The sequence below is a fragment of the Xiphophorus hellerii genome, chromosome 5 (genome assembly GCF_003331165.1).
Source record: "Xiphophorus hellerii strain 12219 chromosome 5, Xiphophorus_hellerii-4.1, whole genome shotgun sequence".
Lineage (NCBI taxonomy): Eukaryota > Metazoa > Chordata > Actinopteri > Cyprinodontiformes > Poeciliidae > Xiphophorus > Xiphophorus hellerii.
In genome coordinates, this window is record NC_045676.1 from 10,636,761 (window position 1) to 10,660,426 (window position 23,666).

General features: G+C 37.0%; 1 protein-coding gene across 4 annotated transcripts in view; it reads left to right on the forward strand.

The window, feature by feature from the left end:
- Window positions 1-23,666, forward strand: part of mast1a (microtubule associated serine/threonine kinase 1a) — a 71,012-nt gene that overhangs the window by 42,434 nt on the left and 4,912 nt on the right. For all 4 annotated transcript variants that reach the window (XM_032562707.1, XM_032562708.1, XM_032562709.1 and 1 more), the window contains 20 exons: window positions 741-816; window positions 3,274-3,483; window positions 3,566-3,667; window positions 5,430-5,562; window positions 7,104-7,171; window positions 7,348-7,424; window positions 9,931-10,139; window positions 10,975-11,113; window positions 11,512-11,644; window positions 15,720-15,885; window positions 15,970-16,071; window positions 16,976-17,098; window positions 17,229-17,338; window positions 20,253-20,416; window positions 21,006-21,250; window positions 21,383-21,640; window positions 21,728-21,960; window positions 22,408-22,530; window positions 22,657-22,793; window positions 23,397-23,584. In XM_032562707.1, coding sequence (XP_032418598.1) covers window positions 741-816; window positions 3,274-3,483; window positions 3,566-3,667; window positions 5,430-5,562; window positions 7,104-7,171; window positions 7,348-7,424; window positions 9,931-10,139; window positions 10,975-11,113; window positions 11,512-11,644; window positions 15,720-15,885; window positions 15,970-16,071; window positions 16,976-17,098; window positions 17,229-17,338; window positions 20,253-20,416; window positions 21,006-21,250; window positions 21,383-21,640; window positions 21,728-21,960; window positions 22,408-22,530; window positions 22,657-22,793; window positions 23,397-23,584 — 2,996 coding nt within the window. The remainder of the gene's footprint in view (window positions 1-740; window positions 817-3,273; window positions 3,484-3,565; window positions 3,668-5,429; window positions 5,563-7,103; window positions 7,172-7,347; window positions 7,425-9,930; window positions 10,140-10,974; window positions 11,114-11,511; window positions 11,645-15,719; window positions 15,886-15,969; window positions 16,072-16,975; window positions 17,099-17,228; window positions 17,339-20,252; window positions 20,417-21,005; window positions 21,251-21,382; window positions 21,641-21,727; window positions 21,961-22,407; window positions 22,531-22,656; window positions 22,794-23,396; window positions 23,585-23,666) is intronic.

Genomic DNA, 23,666 nt, shown 5'->3' on the forward strand with positions numbered 1-23,666 from the left:
TAGTATTAAACTACAGTGTTCCCCTGCTTCTCATTGCTGGGTGATGATTTTGTATTAAATCTGTTTCTGGCGGTTAATGGGGATTGTAATAAAAACATTACAGAAGCGGAGTGCACTGAATTTCTGATGACTTTATTAACATAATGGACCAAAACAACATTCATAAAATTAAGTAGAGCAAAAAAAAGCTCTCTTTAAGTATAAATTATAAGATAGCATCTGTTAACTTCTTTTGTTTTGCTGTATTTTTGCCTGATTTCCTCAGTAAGAGCTGCACCAGAATATTCAGTGGTGTGACAAAGTGTTTCCTGATTTCATATTTTTATGCAGTTTTGTCACACTTAGGTGTTAATTTCTTTGGATTTCTTAATGTTGTGTTGCTTTTGTGGATCTTTTAGTGTACTTCACTTTGTCATCCAGGTCGTATTTAAATGATGTCTAAATTGAGCAGTGTGGCAGTAACCAGGCTTTTCTGTGCCTAGATACACTAAACTCAGGTGTGTTAAATCACAGTTAAGTCATTTTTTGAGGATTTTTTGTCTCCATTAATAAACGCCTTAATTTAAAAACTGCATTTTGTGTTTACTTGTGTCGTCTATGACTAATATTTAAATTGGTTTGATCTAAAACACTTTAAGTGTGACGAACATGCAAAAATAAAGAAAATGAGGAAGGGGGTAAACACTTTTTCACACCACTGTATGTGTATATTACTCTCCTGCTGTCTGTTGTCTCCTCAGCCCAGGGCGCTCTCCATCCTGCTATGACAATGAAATTGTGATGATGAACCATGTCTACAAGGAACGCTTCCCCAAGGTCAGGCTCACACAAACCTTACCTAAACACACACACACACACACACACATTCCTCTAACACACAGCACAATGGTCAAGGCTTACTTGCAGATAAAACATTCCTTTTTTAACAGGAATCAGACCTTTCAAGAACACAGATACCAATTATTTTAGCAAGAACTTCCAAGCAACAGATACAATCTTAAAAACCTTTCAAGAAAACACATTTAAGATTTTTTTTTTTTTGTCTTGGGGTTGACAGGTGGCTCAGTATAAACACCTTTTATCCATTTCAGGTGTTAAAGGATCGGTTAATTTGTTTACATTATAAGTTTGACTTTAGTTGAGAATGAGCTAATTTGACCTCAAGATGAAAAGTAGAATATCATCTCACAGGCTATGCTGATTTATTTCCAGTGCTATTGCACACAGCTGCTGCTGTTTATGTTGCCCACATGAGTCATTTATAACATTCAGCAACAAGTCGGCATTGCAGTGAGTTCTCTATCATCATTATCAAACAGCAGAAAGTGTGCAAGTGATTATTTTATAAAGCTCACAATAAAGGGATTATTTGTTACAGAGCTAACCAAAAAAAAGCCAATTTGTAAAATCCTGCCTCCAACAGCTGAGGATGATATTGGTAAAATATAATGTCAGCAGTTGTGGGTTTCCTGTGTTAAACCAAAACTCTTTAGAAATAGATAGTATTTAGCATCAAGACCAAATTATTATACTAGTATTTCATTTGTGACATTTTACCAACTTGTGTCAAGTTCAGTTGACATTTATTGATTAGAATATGAAGTTCACTCAGTCTTACACTGCTCAGCCAAATTTAAAAATTGTATGTTTTGCATAAAAGGTGCAAAACAATATACTAATAGGCTTTCTATCTCTATCAATAACAAATCCATTAGCCCTGTGTAACCCATCTTATTTTTCCTGTTTTATTTTATTGCTACTGCTCGTTTTCTGTTTATAAAAACAAATTAATCAAGGACAACAGCATTCTTTGGAAATTTGTATGCCCACTTTGTAGATATGGATAGTAATTTTCTTCCTTTCTTTTTTTAGGTGTCCATTTTATTGAATATCATTTTATTTCTCTTGGTATCTAAGTAGATTTGAGTAATGATGGAGATGAAGCATAAAAAGAGCTCAGTTTATGTATACATTTAAATATATTTACTTCAAACTTTTAAATAAATTTGATATTCATAATGACATACGTTGTAGAAGCATGAACGACAGGATGCACGTCTAGGGAATGACGGGAAAAATGAGAAGCAGTTTCTGAATCCTGTCTCAAACATTGCTGCCATTTTTATAGCAGCTGGATGAGACAGAATAATGCAATGCATGTTTACATAGTGGGTTTAAGATAAAAGTTCTTCACACTTCTTTGTTTCTCACCCCAGAAGCTTCTTAAGTTAGTCAGCTGTAGAACATATTGCAGGTAATTATGTAAATCAGAAATGTTGAGGCAAAGAAGGTCTAAAACCTGCAGTGTTGAAAGCTTTGAGCACTAAACACTGCTTTCAATAGTAATTGCTTACCTTAAATTTGACATTATTGAGGTTTGGGTCTTCAGATTGAGTTCCAAATACAATCAAGAGTTTGGCCTACTTCATCTCAGAATATTATTTGTCCTGTAAATGCCACTAGATTTCACATTAATGTCTCCTTTAAAGCTCAGTCAAATGCTTGCATTCTCATACCTGTTTATTTATAGAGAACCCTTGTGAATACTTACATTTAGCTGACCTCCACTAAAGTGCAGAGCACACTGCAAGAACAAAGAGAAGTATTGATATTTCGTGAGGACTTTTGTGAAAAGGGGATCCTAAGATGTTCAGTCAATCAAGCTCTGCTGGTTACTGTTCAAAAGCTTTTCACAGCTGAGGGAGCAGACAAGCACGAGACAGGCGTCCTGGTTTCTGTTTCCATTGGAGACTTGGACCTGACTTCAGTTTGTACTTCTAACACAAGAGTACCTAGACTGACAGAGGAACAGGCAATATTAATATAATTTATATATAAAGTGGTCATGATAAAAAGAAAGTCTTTTTCTCATTGTTTGATCATATGCTGAAGGAACATTTTAATCTGAATCTGTACAAAAACGTAAAACATATTAAACACTGTCATAATTACTGAAAGGAAATGAGGTCTCAATGTGTATTTGTCTAAAAGTGTAATAATATATCCTTATTCAGTTGCTTGTAAAATCATATTTTTCAGCACAAACATGGTTTCCTGCCTGACTTTAACTCTTAATTGTCTCTAAAATTTTGACTTAAATGTCTGTATTTCATATAGGGTTGTGAGGATTTGCTTATTCAAACGCATGCCATGCAACAAATGTCATGGAATATACTTTAATAGAAGAATCCTCTACTTCTAAAACTTTACAGAAGTGTGCAGTCAAGGTTCTGTTGCATTGTAGTCTAACTCATCACACATGTCCCCACTAAGGCCACAGCTCAGATGGAGGAGAGGTTGGCAGAGTTCATCCAGAACTACTCTCCAGAGAATGTGCTGCCCCTGGCCGACGGGGTCCTCAGTTTCATCCACCACCAGGTTGCCGAGATGTCCAGAGACTGCCTGACCAAATCACATGAGGGGCTGATTACAAGCGTTTACTTCCGAGAGCTGCAGGAGAATCTGGAGAAGCTGTTGCATGATGTGAGTTACGCATGAATCATAAAGATGGAGATAATTGTTGACTTCATATCTCACCTAACGTCATCCTGTCTTTCTTTGCCAGGCGTATGAGCGCTCAGAGAGTTCAGAGCTCACCTTTGTCACTGAGCTTGTGAAAAAGCTCTTCATCATCATATCTCGTCCTGCCAGGCTGCTGGAGTGTTTGGCAAGTTCCTTCTGACCATATATATGTTCCTTTTATCAGTTTGGTTAGTTGGTTAAAAAAAGTGTTACAAATCTACTGGGATTTATTAATGCTAAGAGGAAAAAATAAAAATCTTTAGTAATAATCAATACTTCCTGTTATCTGCTGAAAGTGCTGCTCTTTTATTTCCTCGCAATAAACCTCTCAAGCAAAGAATAAACTGTTTAGTTTGAAATAGTTTCTTACATCTCTCTAAGAAATGTCAACCCTCAGTAAAATCACCGTTTTAGATTTTGTGACAAATTCCAGTCACCTACCAATTTCCCTAAGCATCTTTACACTCACTCTGCATATCGGTTTCTTATTAGAATTACATAAATTATAATAGGCATAATAAGCTTTTTCCTGCATACAAGCACTAAATAGTTCATTAGCATAACATTGTTGCATGTTATCTGTAGCAATTCTTCAATTGTGATATTTATTTTGCATGTGTCATTGCATTTAGAAATAGATTCCAGTGTTTATTTGTTGCTTTTAATTAAATAGCAGTATTTTTATCGTATGATATGTTGGAAACATATAAATGTGTTGTATTATGCAGTAGAGGTCAGGGTCTTGTTAAAACTGTGTCATTCGGTGTATCGCAAATGCTCTGCTGCCGCAGCATATATACTTAATCCTCCAGGATATTTTTTTACTTATCTGCAATATGGAAATTGGAATATTCCTTCCTCCTGTACCTGGCTGTTCTCTCAGAATCAAATCTGCCCTGGTAGATGGAGCCGTGTCCTTGGCATGCTGATGCATATTTCACCTGAAATTATCTAGGAATAATACTAGTTGTTGTGCACATATAAGGTCTAACCACACCTGCATATCTGCTCGCTGATTGATGGCCTCCACTGTTCATCTGGCTCCTAAACCCTCCGGCTCATCTTTCCGTTGTCAAGGCAACCGTCAGAAGAGGTCGATAGGGTCAGTCAGGATGTGGCGGGGACTTTAGATCCTCATGGCTCTAAGGTTGGAAAGGAGAATACTTGCGCTGATAAAATGTTGTCCGTGGCTGTGGAGTTCATTTGGCATTCAGGTCAGTTACAAAGTCTGATTTGTTGAAAATGTCACACAGTCAGTACGCTGCTAGCTGCCGGAATATTATCCCCCCAGCAGAGGAAGTGATCAGAAAGCCAGGTTAATTCCTTCTCCTCTGGACTAGAGGAGCAAAGATGAGAAAGTATGGACGGAAATGATCCAACATGCCCTCGGTTTTCCAATCAAAATGTTTTCCCTGCTACAAGAATGAAACTGAGTCCCACAAAAACGTGTTCCAGTTGATAAAGGGAGGATTTTGACAAGAAAAAGGGAGCAATTCAAAGTCTACAGGAGTGTTAATGCTGGTTGTGTTTTGTCATGTAGTGGACCAGTTATGCTTCTGCAACTCTAGTGCATTCTTTTAAATGAGCAAAATATTACTTGTATGATGTTCTTCTATCCTTCATCCTTGTGTACGTTTTCGTTCTTTCAATTCTTCCTACTGGCGCTTCCATGATATTTTAAACCTCTTCTCGAAATTTCTTCCTTACATTTATAGCTTTAGTTTCCTATACTTAAAAATGAATGTAAACAACTGTAAACTGTGGAAAACCTAAAAATACATAGGGATGCTCTTAGGATTGGTTCTTCAAATAAATGCCCAATTAGTTTCTGTCTTTCTGTCATGAATACATTTTTGTGCTTACTGTTTACATTGATTTCTCTTCAACATTTATCCATCCAATGACAGGAGTTCAATCCAGAAGAGTTTTACCATCTACTGGAGGCTGCAGAGGATCATGCCAAAGAGGGACAATTAATGAAAGCTGACATCCCCAGATATATCATCAGTCAACTGGGACTGACCCGAGATCCTTTAGAAGGTTAAAGAAAGAGCGAATACTTTTTATCTTTTCGCACAACGTTCTGCCTGAAGCAATGCACACAGAATTTCTTTTTCAGTTTGGAGACAGGCTTTAATAGTTTCAATTTATTTCCTGAAGTTAAATCCAAGGATCACTGCCACTCTTTTAGGTGCTGAGCTTCCTATCCTGGAGATGAACAAATAATTCACCGTAAACACTTGAAATAGTTGGAAAGATGAAGGAAATGCACCATGAAGCTCAACCCACAGTAAAAGCATCTGAGGATAAAAAGCTCACTTGTTATCAGTGAGTGTACAGACCAAAATAAGAAAAGTGGTACATTTGGGGTGAGAAAAAGACAGATTATCTGTTTTAGTGATTTCTGAAGGGAGCAGCTCTATCCTGCATCAATCTGAATGTTTAATGCACAGATTTCTTCATGAATTACATCTGGGAACTGAGATGATCATTTAATAAGTTTAATTTTGTATGTTGCAAAAAGTTTTGCATCAGTACTTTGCTGAAAGATCCACTGACAATCCAGTTTCCAGATTATTCATTTGAAACCTCCTGATGCTTCAACTCTGATGAACTTAAAAAGTAAATTATACATTAACAAAATGCTTCATTTAACTTAAAGAGGTTGTTATGGGAAATAACTGAGTTTGATAAAAAACAGTTATTACCTAAAATTATATTTCTTCACCACTAAATAAATTTACTCATAATGGTTGTCTTGAAAAAGAAAATTCGGAATGACAGTGTGGATAAGGATGCTTTGAATAAGACTGTCTGTTTTAACAGTAACATTTGCTGGGTAATATTGTGTAAACGTTGCTCTCTTACATTTATGGTGAGTTAATTTGAGCCCTCTCACTCAAAGTTTTGTCCATTTCTGGTGAACTGCTCCTTTTGTAGTCCTTTAGGAGCTTTAATGGTTTAATGTGACAGAATAACTCACTAAGAAATAACCATATGGTTTTATTTCTGACTGAGTGGAAATACTTTATTTTAATAAATCTCTGCTAACAATGTGCCACTTGATATCTTATCCTGCACAGCCTTTTGCACTTACATTGTCATGCACTGGCATGCATGCACACCCACATAGCCGCTTGCACGTTCTTACTTTCACACTATTGTTTCTTTTCTTGGTTTCTTAGCGACGAATGACAAGTCTTTCAGTCTGAAACAGAAAACTCACTAATTATGTGATTCTCTCCTCTGTGACTTTTATCTACAATCAATTTATTAACTACAGCGAAGCGTTGTCGGGGCTTTGGAAACTAAATTCTCAGTCAATTATTTCTTTGCCACGTCAAAACTGTGGCACAATCGGAGGATTTAACCAGCTGTCACATAGAAAATGCAGGAACGTTAACCGTTGGTTGGCAGTGCTGCCGAAGAGGAGGGAGAACAAAACAGGGAGGAAGGAGAGCTGAAGAAAATAGCACCACTTAAAAGGAGGACATTTTGGTTGCCAAAACAAAGTGGGATGCATGTGCTTTTTTTATCTTTATAACACCACTTTTGTTTGAAACAAACATGTTTCTCTACAGAAATTGTGAGCCTTGACAGCTATGACAGTGAGGGTCCACACACTCCAGAGACGGATGACTCAGCAGAGGTGAGGAACTAACAAACAAACATCCACCCAATGCTCCTGTTTCATATCAGCAGTCACACACATTTCACATGAATGTCCCTACAGACTAGCATAAAAACTTGGACAGTCAGCTGTTGCAAAAGAAATTGCTTACGTTAATGTTTGAGTTGTGATTTTAAGTCGTTGGATGTTCCCAGGGAAAAGGCAAATCCATCAAGCCACCCTGTGAAGAAGACTTTCAGACCATCAAACTGATAAGCAATGGAGCTTACGGGTAAGTAAAGGATTTGTACCTCACTGAGTCCGCACAGAAAGGAAATCACATCTGCTTAAGGTATATAAAGTCTTTAGAGGATAAAATCTGGAGAGTTTTTTGGGGACTTACAATCGACTTAAAAAGTTTACACAAGTTTTACACTCCTGGAAAAAGCTGGTTTTTAAAGGTATAAAAATTAGACCATTAATAATCTTTTTTCCACCTCTAATGTGGTATATCATTTAAAAGTAAAGTAACAAAGTAATTAAACTGTTGGAGGGTGACATAAAAATGTTAATGAAAGAGCTGCCATAAGGCTACTTCAGGTGACTGTAAGCATTTCCTGTCGGATTTAGTTTAGTTTCGCGTTGAACTTTTTTCTATTGAAGCCAGTCATTTGATGATATGAATGGCTGGGCATAGTTTTGCTTAGGTAAAATTGCTGTTTTAAAACCTAATATACGTTTTGAAATTGTGGAAAAAAAGTTGTAGCTTGACTTATTGGAAGATTATAAAACATTGTTCCGCAAGATTTTAGTGGAACACAACCAGTGCTAGTTAGGAACTCATGCAACTATTTTAGTGTTTGTCTCTTGGCAGTCTTTGCTGACCTTTTTCTAGCTCATCTTTTCTTCCCTGACATACATTATGCAGTGATTTTTTTGTGCCCTTCTGCTGCGTTCATACAATGGTTTCCTTTTATTTGTAACTTCTGTACAAAGTGGGGTGTTTACATATCAGCAAATGTCAGAAAAAACCTACAGATTAACTTTTTTAAGGATTTGATTTGAATTGATGGCTGAATGTTTAAATTGAATCAAAAAGTGTTTTAACAAAGTAACAATCTAATGCACACATATGCAACCAGCTTATTGCAGTGTTTCTTTTTCATTAAACTTCTCTATGTTTTTTTTTTCTCAGATTAACTGTTGAATAAAATATCACTATAAATGTTGAAAATGATTTATCACTTTACTACAGCAGAAACTATAGGATTTAATATGGGTGTGTTCACTTTTTAGTTCCCCTCTAAAGCTAAACAAAATTGGGAATATTATCATTACATCATTTTTTTAAACTATTTAAAATAGGATTTTAGAAAAAAGGCAAAAGACACATATAAATCAGTTCCATATTTAAAATATTAAAATTTAAAATATTTTGGTCAATCATTGGTAATAGAACACTTAGGTTCTATTGTTAGGTAACAAAACCCAGATATTGTAAGCTTCTCAGCCCTGCTGACTTTGTTATACTTCACATTCTGTTTAGACAAAATGAAGATAACTACTTTTAGATTGCTAAATATTTAATATATTTTAACAGCTAGAATGTCAAAGCCAATATTTCTCAAACTAATAACAGAAACTCCTAAGATAAAAGTTTTTTCAGTATTCCAGCTCTTTCTGCTCCTAACTGTGTGGCGCTATGATATTTTATAGATAGAAATAATAGTTTCTTTATGAAACCTAAAGTACCACTAAGTCTGTGGACTTACATATTTTAAATTCAGTTATGTCTGTCAGTGTCTGAGTGATATGCGAGACAAAACAGTTTTGGCATCGCAATTTTTTTAAATCTTGCCCTCCTTTGCTCTATCAATATTTAAAAGAGCAGGAAGTCAAAACCCCTGGGATTTAGATTGGACACATTTTATTGGGTTCATGTCAGACATCTGTTCAGGGAATGGCTTTTTCATTTATTTGAAAGTATGTTACATAATTTTAAATAGATTCAGGAAATAATATACCCAAAGGGATTTAAAATAATGAATAACATGTAGTGTCATTTTTATCTTGACCTGCACAAGCTGCTGCATGATAAAAGCTGCCTCAGGTGGCGCAGGGAGCAAGAACAGTGCTGTCTCTGCAAAGCCTGCAGTAGACAGGACATATACAGTACAGTATGTGTCATGGTTGAGGTAGGAAGGATCCAAGTGCAGAGATATAGTATAGCTGGTAAAACAGAGTACTTTAATAAAAAAAATAGAAATTGCAGAAAAAAAAGTGGAGAGACAGCAGGTCAAAGATTGTAATGAACAAAAGAATCAAGCAACGAGCAATGAAAGACCAGGAGCTTAAATACTGAGGCAGGGATACAAACTGACAGATTAACCAGCACAACTGTAGGAAAACTGAGCAGGAAGACTAATTAATATAAAGTGAGTTGAACTAAAGGATCTATAAACCAAAATGGAAAGGCCTGTCAATAATCTAAGATGAATAAATTTAAATGCACAAAGAACAAAACAAAAGTATAATCTAAGAAACTAAGTAATGAACACATTCCTGTGTTCATTATTGTTGTTGAATAAGGGAAGACCTAATGCACAAAAATAAACAAGCAAATGATTAAAAACACAAAACAAAAGCAAAACACCCTAGAATCATGACAATATGCTACTATATTCTACTCCAGCAAGAGATATTCTGAACAGGAAAGTTGCTTGTGTTGTATATTCTAAATTTAAAAACTATTTTTTTTTTCTCGCTCCTCTTCCCTTGTTCTCCACTCCTCTTTGCAGTGCTGTCTACTTGGTGCGGCACAGGGAGACACGTCAGCGATTTGCCATGAAGAAGATCAACAAGCAGAATCTGATACTAAGGAACCAGATCCAGCAAGCATTTGTGGAGAGGGACATCCTCACCTTCGCAGAGAACCCCTTTGTTGTGTCCATGTTCTGTTCCTTCGAAACGCGCCGCCATCTCTGCATGGTCATGGAGTACGTGGAAGGTAACTGGATCAGAACTGGTTTATGTCAGATACACAGGGTGTGTGTTCAGTTTGTAAAGCTTACAAAGCTTTGCAAGTTTACTAATCTTTATAAATCTTAGTAAGTTTGTAAAGCTTCCTAAGCTTTGAAAACTTGGTTGATCCTTTGAACTTCTGAACTCCTGTTTATTAAAGCCAAATGTCGTCAACTGGAACAGATCATTGATCTCCCTCACAAATCACTCCGGAAACTTCAAACGGTCCAGAATCAGCTGCCCGTATCATTACTAAAACCTCCTCATTTTCTCACATCACCCTAGTTTTACAGCATCTTCACTGGCTTCTGGTCATGTTCAGAATCCAATTTAAAATACTGCTGAACACCTTCAAAGCCATCCATAACATCTTCCCTCCTTATCTGTCCGATCTCCTGCACATCGCCACTCTTTCACGCTCCCTTTGCATTTCCTCTTCTATCCACCCCACTGTTTCCTCTGACTGCCTCAGCACCATGGGAAGTCTGGAACTCTCTATTTCCAGATATTCTCAATATACTCTCTTCTTACTTTTAAATCACAACTCGAAGCACATCTATTCAAGTTGGCTTTTTCATTGTAATCTCTTGTTAGTTTCTTGTTTTTTTCTTTCTTTTGTTTGTTGTTTCTTTTTCTTGTGTATTTTTCTCCTGTAAATGTTCTTAGCTGTCTTGTAAGGCGCTAACAAATAAAATGCTTATTATTATTAAAAATGCTATATAGATTCAGTCCATTGGATTTGTGGATTGAGCCTAAACTGTTTTCTGTAACAAAATGATAGAAGTTACTCTTGTTTAAAAAAGCTGCTTGTTTTTTCTCAGGAGGTGACTGTGCCACTTTGCTGAAGAACATCGGCGCTCTGCCTGTAGAGCTAGCGAGAATGTACTTTGCTGAAACCGTTTTGGCCTTGGAGTATCTGCATAATTATGGTATTGTTCACAGAGACCTGAAACCTGACAAGTGAGTTCTTTGTGCTGCAGTAATGACTTTCTTTAAATTTGTGTTTTCATGCCCTTCATGTTTTAAAAGTTACCCACTGGCTTTTAATAACCGGCTGAGAAATGAATTAAAGTTCAATGTCGATGTTTACATATAAGTAACCATTGTGACTGATAAAAATTATCCAATATTCTTTTAACTCAGTTTGAGAATTTTAAAGACAACCCTTTATTTTTTTGTTACTTATGGAAAAGCAGTAGCTAAAACCCAAAAGAAAAGTTGAAGGAGTGAACAGGGCAATACCCAAACATTTTAATATATAAAATTAATTTAAAAATAAAACATTAATGGCACAACAGCAAGAAAGTTTATTTTCCATTTTTCAACAGCGTTAATGCCTTTTTCTTGTTTCCTTGCAGTCTATTGATCACTTCCATGGGGCACATAAAGCTGACAGACTTTGGTTTGTCAAAGATGGGTCTAATGAGTCTCACCACCAACCTGTATGAAGGACACATTGAGAAAGACGCTCGGGAATTCCTCGACAAACAGGTGCAGTCAGAAAAAGGCCTTTATTTGAACATTTATTTAAAAGCTTCTCTCACACTGTTTCCTATCTTTCAACATATATTTTCTACATGCGTTTCACATGAGTCTAAATATGAAGAAATTATGGGCATTTTGAGAAACATCAAGCTCTGCCTTATCTGTCAAGTTAATGTGTGTTCCTTATAAGGTTGTCAAAATTTCAAACTTGATACCAATCCTTAGAAAAATCCTTCATACTGAACACCATTTTTAAAACCATGGCAGTGTTTTTTACAAAATAAAGGGTTCTTTGTAGATGAGAACAAAGTATGATTAATTACAATGTACAATACAATTGCAACATTTTTGCCAACAGTCAAGACAAAAAAATAAGCTCCCAACAAGAGCTGAATGTGGATGAATGTGGTGGAAAATAATGAGAACATCTGGTGCCACAAGCACATTATTCCCAAAAAGTGACATATTGAAATATTATGTTGTAATTTCTTGAAATACTCAGCATGTTGACGTAAAACAAACACCACATCCAAGCCAACTGTGTTGAATTAAACTGACCGGAGTTAATGGGTCATTGTCACAATTTAGTATTACAATACTTCAGTGGTTTTTATAAGCAGTATCTGAAATTACACGTGCAAACAGTCACTCTGTCTACTTTGGAAAGGTTTTGCAGGAGAAACCCAGTTTAAAGGAGTCCAAACTTTGTATGTAATATAATCTTTATGTCATTGGAACTGAAATACATTTTTTAAAGTGTTTTGTTGCTTCTGCTATACTAAATACCATTAATGCACTGCACCTTCAAATTATTTCTGCTATTTTGTGCGTTTTTGTGTCTGTACCTTTAAAAAAGCTGTATAAAGTTATCCAGACAACATTTAACTTGGTAGCCTTCAGATTATGTGAAGCTCGGTATGTTGTCTGTCTGTTCAGTTTACGTTGTTTTTATCCTGCATCATTTAGATTGTGCAAAAGATGAGACATCCAGATGTTGCTTAGCAATTTAAAACATATTTTATCCCTTCCAGTCATTCATGCAAACTTGCCAAATCATCCTCCTAAAACGAATAAGCTCTTAAAACCTGCTACACAATTCCTCCTGTAGAGTTGCTGTTACTGAATCATTTATGCTCTCCAGCTTCATCACAAATCAATTTTGCAATCAAATTTATTTAGTCTGTAAATTAAACTGTAATCAGTCATTCAGGCTGCATGGATTCTACAGGCGCCTGTTAGTCTGCCAGTAATCATCTCATATTTGTGGCTAGCACAGACCACTAATTTGCTTTTTAAGTTTTTAATGGAGTCCCTTATTGAAGGGAAATGCCTCATTCAGTCGTCAGCAATGCCTGTCTTTATAAGACGGTGGGCACAAGTAGAAGCACTTACACCCTCACACAAGAGCATGCATTTATTACTCGGCAACAGATAGTCTACAATTGCACATTAATGAATAGCGTATGCTAAGTATGGTTTCAGAGTGTAACCATGAACATTTAAACACATCACAAGTGACTCACTGAATATCAGAGGACACCATGGCACCATTTTAATCCAATAAAATCTCCTTATTTTCATGACATTGTCATCAGGTCCAAAAAAAAAATCCTCAACATATTTCAGTAGACAAGCCTTTTTCGGCTAGTCAGACACTGTTGTGGTCATGTATGGTTTTTCCACAGAGTTTACTAAATGAATAAATTGTTAAATTGCTAGTATGTCTTGTTTATTCAGACTTCAATTATCAAATCCAATAAACAACAACCCACAAGAGTCAATAGCAGAATGAGCTGTTTGGCATTGGCAGAGTGGTTTTGCCAAGCTTTTCCTGTGAACAACCCACTCACTCAACTCAGTCGCTAAACGCACCAATGCATTCTCCTTGCAAATGTGGCACCATTTAAAGGGAAATAAACAGACTTTCCAATGATATGTTATTGCCCAGAAGTATTGGTACAAAAAAGAAATAATCAACTAAATACAAATTTCCTTAGTTTTCATGCTAAGTTTACATGGATAATACAAGTATTTTTAGTGAAAAATAAGAAAGAGCACAAACTGCTTTTCCCAGAGGTAACATTAGTTTTCTCCCATGACAGATTCTGCTTTTGTTTGCAGAACAAAGATGCATCTTTATTAAAAGCTGCTGGAATTGATTAAATTCCTATAAAAAGGAAGAAAAAGGAAAACAATAGGAACACATTTTTATTTGTAAGTTTGACAAACTTCAAACTTTCTAGTTATTAATTAGTATTTTTTTTGTCATTTTTCTCTCCATTGTCTGATTTGAATGTTGCATTATTTTTCCAGCTTCGGCTAAAATTGTGGACCACAAGAGATGTTTTTAATGCCATTTGTGGAACAAGGTGTTCATGGGTTAGATGCGCTACCATTATTCATGTTTCAGAATAATAATTCGCACTCCTGAGAGTGGAACATCTCTTTTGAAATACAATGATTGATTTGTATCTGTTTGACTCCCCTGTTTGACGAAGAAAACATTTCAAAGGTTTAATTGATGTTAATGACATGGGAATAAAGGCATTTTAACAGTTCCAACAAGAGAGAACATCTGAGTTCTTTTGACATTAAGGTTTATGGTCATTTCAACAAAATACAGTGTTATAAAAAAATTTGTTTGCCTTCTTAAATCTTTTTTCTTTATGCTTTATGTTTGTTTTCAAATTATGATATTGTTTATTAAAGAAAAAAAGCTGTCCAAACCAAAATAGTAATTCTCCTCTACACCTAAAAGCTGCCATTACGAGATTGTGATAATTGGTAATGAGTTTTTATATCACTTTGGAGGAATTTAGGCCCACATTTCTTTCCAACATTGCTTTATTCAGCCACACTGAAGAGTTTTTATCATGATCAGCCTACTTGATTTTATGTCACAGTATCTCAATCAGTTTTCACTCCAAATCCTTCATTTATTTGTTTACTTTGTTTATTTTTTAATTGTTGGTGTGGTTTGAATCACTGCCTTTGAATCATTGCCCAAATGCACTTGTGGTTAAGGTCACAAGCTAACAGAAGCAGTCAAGGGTCTTCACAATATGTTTCTTTTCAAAGCAGGGGTTTTGTCCTAGTGACTCTGGGGGAAAAAAGCCAATTTTCCCAGTCTCTTTGTAATAGTTAAACACTGATGTTCAGTGTTTAAGACGTTCTGGGTTCTTTTCATGACCTTTTGGATGAGCTCTCAAAGCACTCTTGAACTAATTTTTGTAGGCCGGCCATTTTTTAGAAGGTTGAACACTTTTCCAGTTTGGATAATGACTCAATGTGCTACATTGGGTCCAGAAACCATAAAAATGTCTACGTAAATCTTTCCAGAGTGATCAATGTCAAAAAATATGTGTCTCGTCTCTTGCTTTATTGCCTTGGCTTTGGATATGATGTGTTGTTTTTTTAGATCATTTAGCTGATATTCTGATTTTTTTTTAAGGGATTTCTTGTCTTGCCAAAATAACACCCGAAAATATTGTTAGGACAGGAGTCACAGCTGAAAATCGTGATTTAACAAAAGATTTCCCACTGGGCCCACTTTTGTCTCTTAATAAAAGAAATCATTACTTAGAAACTTTTTCTGGATCCAGCAAACCCTCTTGCACAAAAAAATGTTGTTTATTGCATAAATGACTTTCACAGAGTGAGCTAGACAGAGTTTAATTCAGTTTAAACATTTGCTTATTGACTGATGTGTCAACTTCTCAGGCACTTTTTCTATAAATAAATTAATACATTATATCCCAGCATGTCATTAAGCCTTCCTGTAGGAATTCCTCTTTTCAGTAGGTTCTCAGTATTTATCTGTGTCATTGTGTTATATTATAGCCTGGAAACTGTTAATTGATGTCACACTGTTGTCTGTAAAGCTTCTCTAACTGCAAAGCTCAGTGTTTCCCCCCTGGCAGAGATTTCAGCAAACCTACACAGGCTTCACTTGAGCTTGTTTGAAGTTTAGATAATCTAGCCTGGGCTTTAGAGCATTTCATAACATGCACAATAAGAGCTTACATTATTAAAAAAATTTCTATTACATTCTTGCTCTTTACCATCTCTCCATCACTTCCAGGTCTGTGGGACTCCTGAGTACATTGCTCCTGAGGTGATTCTCCGTCAAGGTTATGGGAAACCTGTGGATTGGTGGGCCATGGGCATCATCCTCTATGAGTTCTTGGTGGGATGTGTACCTTTCTTTGGAGACACTCCTGAAGAGCTGTTTGGACAGGTCATCACTGGTGAGAAACCCAAATTAATTTGGTCCTCAAGTGATTTATCAGGCTAACATTTTTAACCTTTGCTCTGTTTGCCATCTGTTGTAGATGACATAGTTTGGCCAGATGGTGATGATGCTTTGCCTGCAGACGCTCAGGCCCTCATCTCTGCTCTGTTACAGACTAACCCTCTTTTAAGGCTGGGCACAGGTACGGTTTCATGCATTTACTGTAACATTGTGTCTGTACTTAGAGCAAAGTTACAAATTATATAGAATTACTATTGACCCAGTATCAATATTTTGGCAAGTTTTTTCTGTTATTTTTTTTTTCTACATTGCATTATTTCTGATTTTGTGTTGAATAACAATTATGAGCATTATGCATCTTTTATTTTTTTTTAGAACACATAAAACCTAAATCTCTTAGTCTGGACAAATGTAACTTAAACTTAGCAAATGAAAAGCTGTTTGTAGGTGAAGCAGTTGGCATTCACAGCCAATAGTTGTACACTTTTTCAAGAAAAAAAAAATATTTTTTAAAGAGTATGGGAAATGTTTAATTTCATTTAAGCATTTTCAATACCTGGATAGGTTTAAAAGAAAAACTTTGTATGAATAAATGTTTAAATATACAGAGTTTATGCTTTATACTGATAGCAATCAGAATTTTTGAAAAATTGAATATTCATTGGTTTATTTTTAGATTGCCGACGGCAATGCTTTCAGCTGCCTTTGAGATGCTCTCAGTCCTCAGCTTGTATTGCACAAATGTATAATTTCAATAAATCAAACTTTCTTTTAGTTTAGATTATTTTTTTTAAATCTAACACTGTTGTTGCAACAAGTACTCCTATTAAAATCAGTCTTAAATTTTAAAGAAATTTAAGACTGATTTTAATTGGGATTACTGCCTGAGAACCCTGTAATTGCCAATGGGCAATCACTTTAAATGAATCCCTTACAACTTCTAACTGTTATTATGTTTTTAAATTATCAGTAAACCAGATAGTATAGGATGCACTAAAAATAAAAATGAACAAATCTAAATATTTTTGTCCATTACTTCAAATCACTGGAAGACAGACATTTGTTGCCTCTGTTTCTCTCACCAGGTGGAGCATTTGAGGTTAAGCAGCACGCTTTTTTTTCTGCGCTGGACTGGAACAGTTTGTTGAGACAGAAAGCAGAGTTTGTCCCCCACCTGGAGTCAGAGGAAGACACTAGCTACTTTGATAGTATGTGCACTTTGTGTCTCTGGATTAACATGCCTAAAAATAGGAGTAACTGCATTTAAGACAAGTTTAGGTTATAATCTGACACCATTAAAGTCACAGCTCTCCTGTCTCCCATTTTCCTGTTTTCCAGCCCGTTCAGATCGTTACCACCACATCAACACGTACGATGAGGATGACACCAATGATGATGAACCTGTGGAGATCAGACAGTTCTCCTCTTGTTCTCCTCGCTTCAGTAAGGTACACCTCTTCCTTTTTCTTACCCTTGGTTGTGTTTCTATCTACGCTTTTATCTTCCCCTCTTTGTGTCAGCACACCATACTTTCTTTGCACTTGAGATTACATGACAAGGGTTGATGAGGAAGGGGAAAAATGTGGGTCAGACTGCACCAAGAGGCTCTACAAGGCTGAGCCTGGTTTCATACCTGCTGTTAATGAGGTCTGTGTCGATTTTCTAACAGCCACACTATGTATGCTGCTTTCACCGGTCTCCAATTTCTACTGAAGGTTCAAAAAGTTTATGTACCTTTTCAATATATTTACAAGGTATTCATGCTCCTTTTTGCATTTTGTCATGTTACACCCCACAAACTGTAGTGTATTTTAGATGGTTTTTCGTGATAAACTAATAAAAAGCAATATATAAATGTAAACCCTCATGTAATTTTAGTGCAATGCTCAGGAGGAGTGCAGCAAATGTCACGATCAGACAGCGGGGAACTGTGAGAGGTCGTCCTGTCAGACCGTCAGTTCCCAAAACCACATAAAAAAAAACGAACTCGTAAATCTTGTGCTGGTTCACCGTAAGTGACCAACCCAATGCAAATCAAACACAAAGTCCTTGGTCTTGATTATGTCAAGACCAAGGATAGACAGATACAGTGGTGAAGAAATTTAAAGCAAAGTTAGATCAGAAGAATTCAATATCCCATGAACTTTTCAATTTATTCTCTTAAACAGGAAAGAATGCAACACAACTGTAAACAAACCAAAACATCAACTACTTAAACTTGGTAGGTTTGCAGTCATTTACAGACAATGGGCTGAATGTTTCCTAACAAACTTCTGAGGCCTTCGTTCCACACAGATGGGTTCTATTTACTTATTTAGCATCTTGTGAAGGAAATCGGCTACACTGGATTTTATTTACAAATACTCACCTTTTTTTATTGCAAAAAATGTTAGAAAATATTAGAAACCATGAATACTTTTGCTTTCTTTACAGCTATACACTACTTTGTGGTAGTCTGTCACATAAAGCCCAGAGAAAATACATTGAGGTTTGTGGTTAAAACACAACAAAACTGGAACAAATGTATTTATAAAGTACTGTATGTGACTGTTAACATTGCTGTTTTCCTTCTGAGAAGACAGCTGGGTCTTCAGCCATTGCTTGTTTCCATGGTGCACTCCTGCAGCTCGTCTCATTGTCCTCCCCCACAAACTGTTACTCTGCACATAATGAGAGCCTTACAAGCTATGACAAATAAAAAATGTGACCAACATTAAACCCCAAGTTAAAATTAGTACTCTAATTATTTGCCACAATTACATAGTGTAATCAGCTTTACAACCTGGTGTGAAAGAAAACAAAATCACTGCTTGATGTATTCCACATAAACCTCTAATTACTAATCTTAGCCTAACAGATGACAGGGGCAGTGAAACTCTTGGCAGAAATTTAGGCATTTGGCTTTATGCTGCTTGTAGCTAAAGTGTATGTCTGTTCATCACTTGGTTAAAATATTTGAGTCACATTCTGTCTTTTACTGAAGTTTTGTAAACAACCTCAAAAGTCTGGGCAAAGCTGTCACTGTGTTTATTAAAGGATCAAGATGCAGTTTGGCTGGTAGGAACAAGCAGTTATTCATATCATAAGAAAAAAACACAATGCAGAACTGATTTCACTAACTGATGAGAATGAAAATATACAGATTATGTATTATTTACTTTAATACATAAGGAAGAGCTAATCAACTGGGAAGCAGGGAGCAATTATTGGAAGCAAAGCAAATAGGAAGACAGAGACAAGTCCTTGTAAAAGACTTGTCAGTTTACAGCCTCTCAAAAGTATTTATTCCCACATAGATTGTGTCACATTGCAACCACAAACTACAATGTTTTTTCATTGACCATAACTGATAGGCTAGTACAAAGTAGTGCCTAATTTTGGAGTGGAGGGGAAATGAAATGGAATGAAAAGTCAAAACATTTCTCTGCAATTACAGCTGTAGGTCTTCTGGTCTTACAGCTGTCTTTCCAGATTTACCTCCCATAGAGGTAAATCTATGGGAGGCAGATTTACCTCTATGGGAGGTAAATCTGCCTTCCATTAACTGCTAAGCAAGTCCATACACCTTTGTGTTGGCAGAGTCATATCTGCTTTCAGAATGATGTAAAATGTTAGTTTTCTGCCACACAAAGCTGCCTGCATGACCCAAAAAGTTAAAACAAAACAATTGACTTGCTCATCTTCTTTCACATATTTACTGTCTGCTGCATGGCTTGTAACAAACTGCAAACAATGCTTGTTATAGTTTTCTTTAAGCAATAGCTGTCATGGATAACAGGGTGGATTATTTACGGTTTTATATCAGGATTGTCTGGATTTCTTTCTTGGTCTCAGAATAAAGCCTCAGAACACATTCATTTTTATTTGTTCAGTTGCGCATCACTTTGTGTTTGCCTTTTATATACAAAGGCAAACACAAAGTGTTTACAACCACAAATCACCATTTGTGGCTGTAAAATGACAAAATAGGATACGGTTCATGGGATCTGAAAATTTTTGCAAGGCACTGTTATTGCTTTATTTAAGGTTAAAGGTCATGAAGATGGAAAATAGTTCTCTTAGAAATCTTGAATTGTCAAACACAAATGTGATAAAAATCCTCCTATATTGAGAACTTTTTGTGATGAAAAGTGAATATTCTTCCTCTGTAATAAAACCTTCCATCATTACTCATAATGCAACACAAGTGCTGACAGTTATGTTTAACATGCAGCCGTATTTCTCTGCAAAATTTATGTAGCCTGACAGTTAACATTATCACCACACAGAAACACTGTATGGACCTTTGTTACAACTCAGCAGTTAGATTATTAGTTTAAGACATCCAACTTAAGGATTTACGAGTTGTTTGTCTTTCCGCAGGTGTACAGCAGCATGGAGCACCTTTCCCAGCTGGAGCAGAAAGCTACAACCTCTGTGTCCCGTCGAGAACACAGGAGCCCACGAGAGGACAAGGTGGCAAAAAGAGAGAGCCTGGGAAGCTTCGGCATGAGGGAGAAAAGCTGGAGGACTGGATCTCCTGAGATGTGAGTTGCTGTCAGCTTTCTGTGAGGTTTTTTTATTGTAAATACTGTATGTCTTAATTCTTCCAAGAAAACACGTTGCTATTTACTCTTAATACATCAAAGATTTTGTTGCTGATTTTCACTTCTGAAAAGCTGGAGATATCCATTTTAGCCAATTCCCATTTACCTTTAAGAATCATTAATAGCTTGAGCAGACTTTCTGCTCGCTTCACAAATGCAAAATGTAATTGTTTTAACATTAAAATGTTCATGGCAAAGTAAAAAAAAAGAAAAGATTTTTGTCTGATACCACCACAGATTACCTAGCTATCTGTTTCTGCATCACTGGGAATCTATAAATACAGTAAAAGAAGAAGAAGGTCAATCCCTGTGTGAAAGAGAAGTTGGTGTTACGCAGATCTACAATTAAACAGGGCTTCACTGTCCTCACTTCTCTTTTCTCTCTACTCTTCCTCCTGTCCACCTGCTGTTGAACAAAGACCTGTAGTGCCACAAAAACCGTTAAAAATTCCTTTAATGCACATGAGCAAATGTTTTTATGCTAAAACTATAGTTATTGTTTTACCTCACCACCCTTATGGTTGTTCAGGAAGCGGCTGTCTTGTTCTGAGTCTCTGTACATGGAAGGAGACGCTAGCCCTCCTCTTGGTGCCAGGCGACGCTTCTCAGCTTTGATGGACACCCATCGCTTTGCGTCACCCTTCGAAGGAGAGTCCGACTCCCTGACCCGTCAGAACCTCATGAAGTTCCGAGGAACTTCACTTGATGGTACCACTGTCCCTTCACCAAGCCTCCTGGAACACAGGCCCATTGTGAGGGAGATAAATGGAGCAGGTTTGTTGGCAAAACTTAGAAAGCACAAAGTCTGTAATGCCTGATTTGATGCAGAGAATCGAACCAGTGGGACTATTTCTAATTTCAGCTGAAATTATCCTGTAATGTTCAAACCATTTGGATTTCTTGCAGACAAATCAAGTAGACTTGGAGAGAGTGCCAGTGTAAGTTCAGCCATCATGGCATTATCCCCCGGTCCTGCCGCACCCAGTCGGGATGTGATCACTCCTCTGTATGACCCTCTGGGGCCCAGAGCCACAAATGACCTGGTCCTCCGCCGGGCACGCCACCACCATTTATCTGGCGATGGAGAAAAACGGAACTCCAGACAAGGAAACAAAGTTATCAAGTCAGCATCTGCCACAGCTCTGTCTGTTATCATCCCATCAGGTGAGAGACTGAAGGTCCTAAAGCACTGCTACTCTCTGAAACGCCTGAAGTCTATTTTCTCTGATCTTACCTCCTCCTTGCCTGCAGTGGAGCAACACGGTGGCTTCTCTCCACTGGCCAGCCCCATGTCGCCTCACTCTTTCTCCTCCAATCCCTCGTCACGTGACTCCTCACCCAGCAGAGACTTCTTTCCTGCAGTCAGTGTTCTGCGCTCCCCGATCACAATCCATCGCTCTGGAAAGAAATACGGCTTTACCCTAAGGGCTATCAGGGTGTACATTGGAGACAGTGACATCTACAGTGTCCATCACATGGTTTGGGTAAGAAAAATGTGGAAATGACATGAGTCATAGTTTTGTGGCATTTACTCTACTGGAGTTGAACATTTACTAGCTTAAACTACTTTATTACTTTGACTGTTGAATGTGCAAATGGAAATGAATGGTCTCATATAACAGATTAATAGCTGAAAAAATAAAATAAAAGTTGAACACAGAGGAAAACTAGTCTATCTTTTGACCTGCATCTTTATATATCAGGCAGGTTTGTTGGCACCCCTGTTAAAATTGTGTACCCCGGGGTTTCAGTTAGTGTGTTCCCACAATGACATGGATATAAATCACCTCAACAGAAACCATCTGGATCATTTTTAAATGTTCCAAAAATGTAATGGTGCTCCAATTTTTTTTATATATATATTTGAATCATGACTAGAGGTACTTTGTTTTTCTGAATGCAATCTTATATATTTTTTTGTGCCTCGGCAGCATGTTGAAGATGGAGGCCCCGCTCAGGAAGCCGGTCTTTGTGCAGGTGACCTAATAACTCATGTTAACGGTGAGCCGGTCCACGGTTTGGTCCACACTGAAGTGGTAGAGCTCATCCTCAAGGTTGGCATCAGTGACATTTCATCTTATTTATAGGCTGTGCCAGCAACTTTATGACTACTTTCAAACATGTCAACATTGAATCATTGTAAGCTTTCACGGCAGAACTCATTTAATTGCTCTGTGCAGAGTGGGAATAAGGTGACGGTGACAACCACGCCTTTTGAGAACACCTCCATTAAAGTGGGCCCTGCCCGCAAAGCCAGCTACAAGTGTAAGATGGCTCGACGAAACAAGAGGACAGCTGGGAAGGAAAGCCAGGACAGGTAGGATCTACAGGTGTCATGAAGCTAACATTTAAAACTCATTACTTTAAATAAGCTACTAATTCCTTTACTGCTGGACAGAGTAAAGGAATTCCAATGAAGGAATGGTGAGCTGCTTCATCATGAAGGTTTTGGTGTCATATTCCAGTTATATTTTGATAGAGTATTTTGTCAATACATGCCTTTCTTCAAAATTTTGGGTAGCTTTACAGTCAACATTTTCAGCAGTTTGCTAGACAGTTTTACCATTAAATTCCCTTAACTAAAACTTGCCAGATGCTTAACAACATTTGTAATATACAGTCCTGCTTCTTTAAATCTTGTCTCTTGGCCACATGAGTTAAAAGTAGATCAAATTCAGTTTTTCTACATTTTTAGTGTATGGGTGTTGATTACCTACTTCCTTTATTTAGTTAGCCAGGGTTTATCTTGTTTAAGTTTTCCTCTTCATATTAACTGTGTAAGGAAATGGTCTTTTATAGAATCTCTAACGATCTGGTTTGAAACATCAAGAGTCATTTCTGTGCCAGTTAGTATGAGTATGTGTTAATTTAAGATCAACACGTTCATTTTGTACACTTCAATTCTCTGTCAATCCTGCAGTAAGAAGCGCAACTCCTTGTTCCGTAAGATCACAAAGCAGTCCAATCTCCTCCACACCAGCCGCAGTCTGTCCTCTCTGAATCGCTCATTATCCTCCAGTGAAAGTCTTCCTGGCTCCCCAACTCACAGCCTCTCTGCCCGGTCCCCAACTCAGGTCCACCGCTCAACCCCGGAGCCCTCCTACCTCGGTATGTTGCCATGTTTAGATAGTTATCCAGCAATTATCCGTGAGATCACCTTTCTTTGTGTAGCTGTGAACCTCTTCCTCTG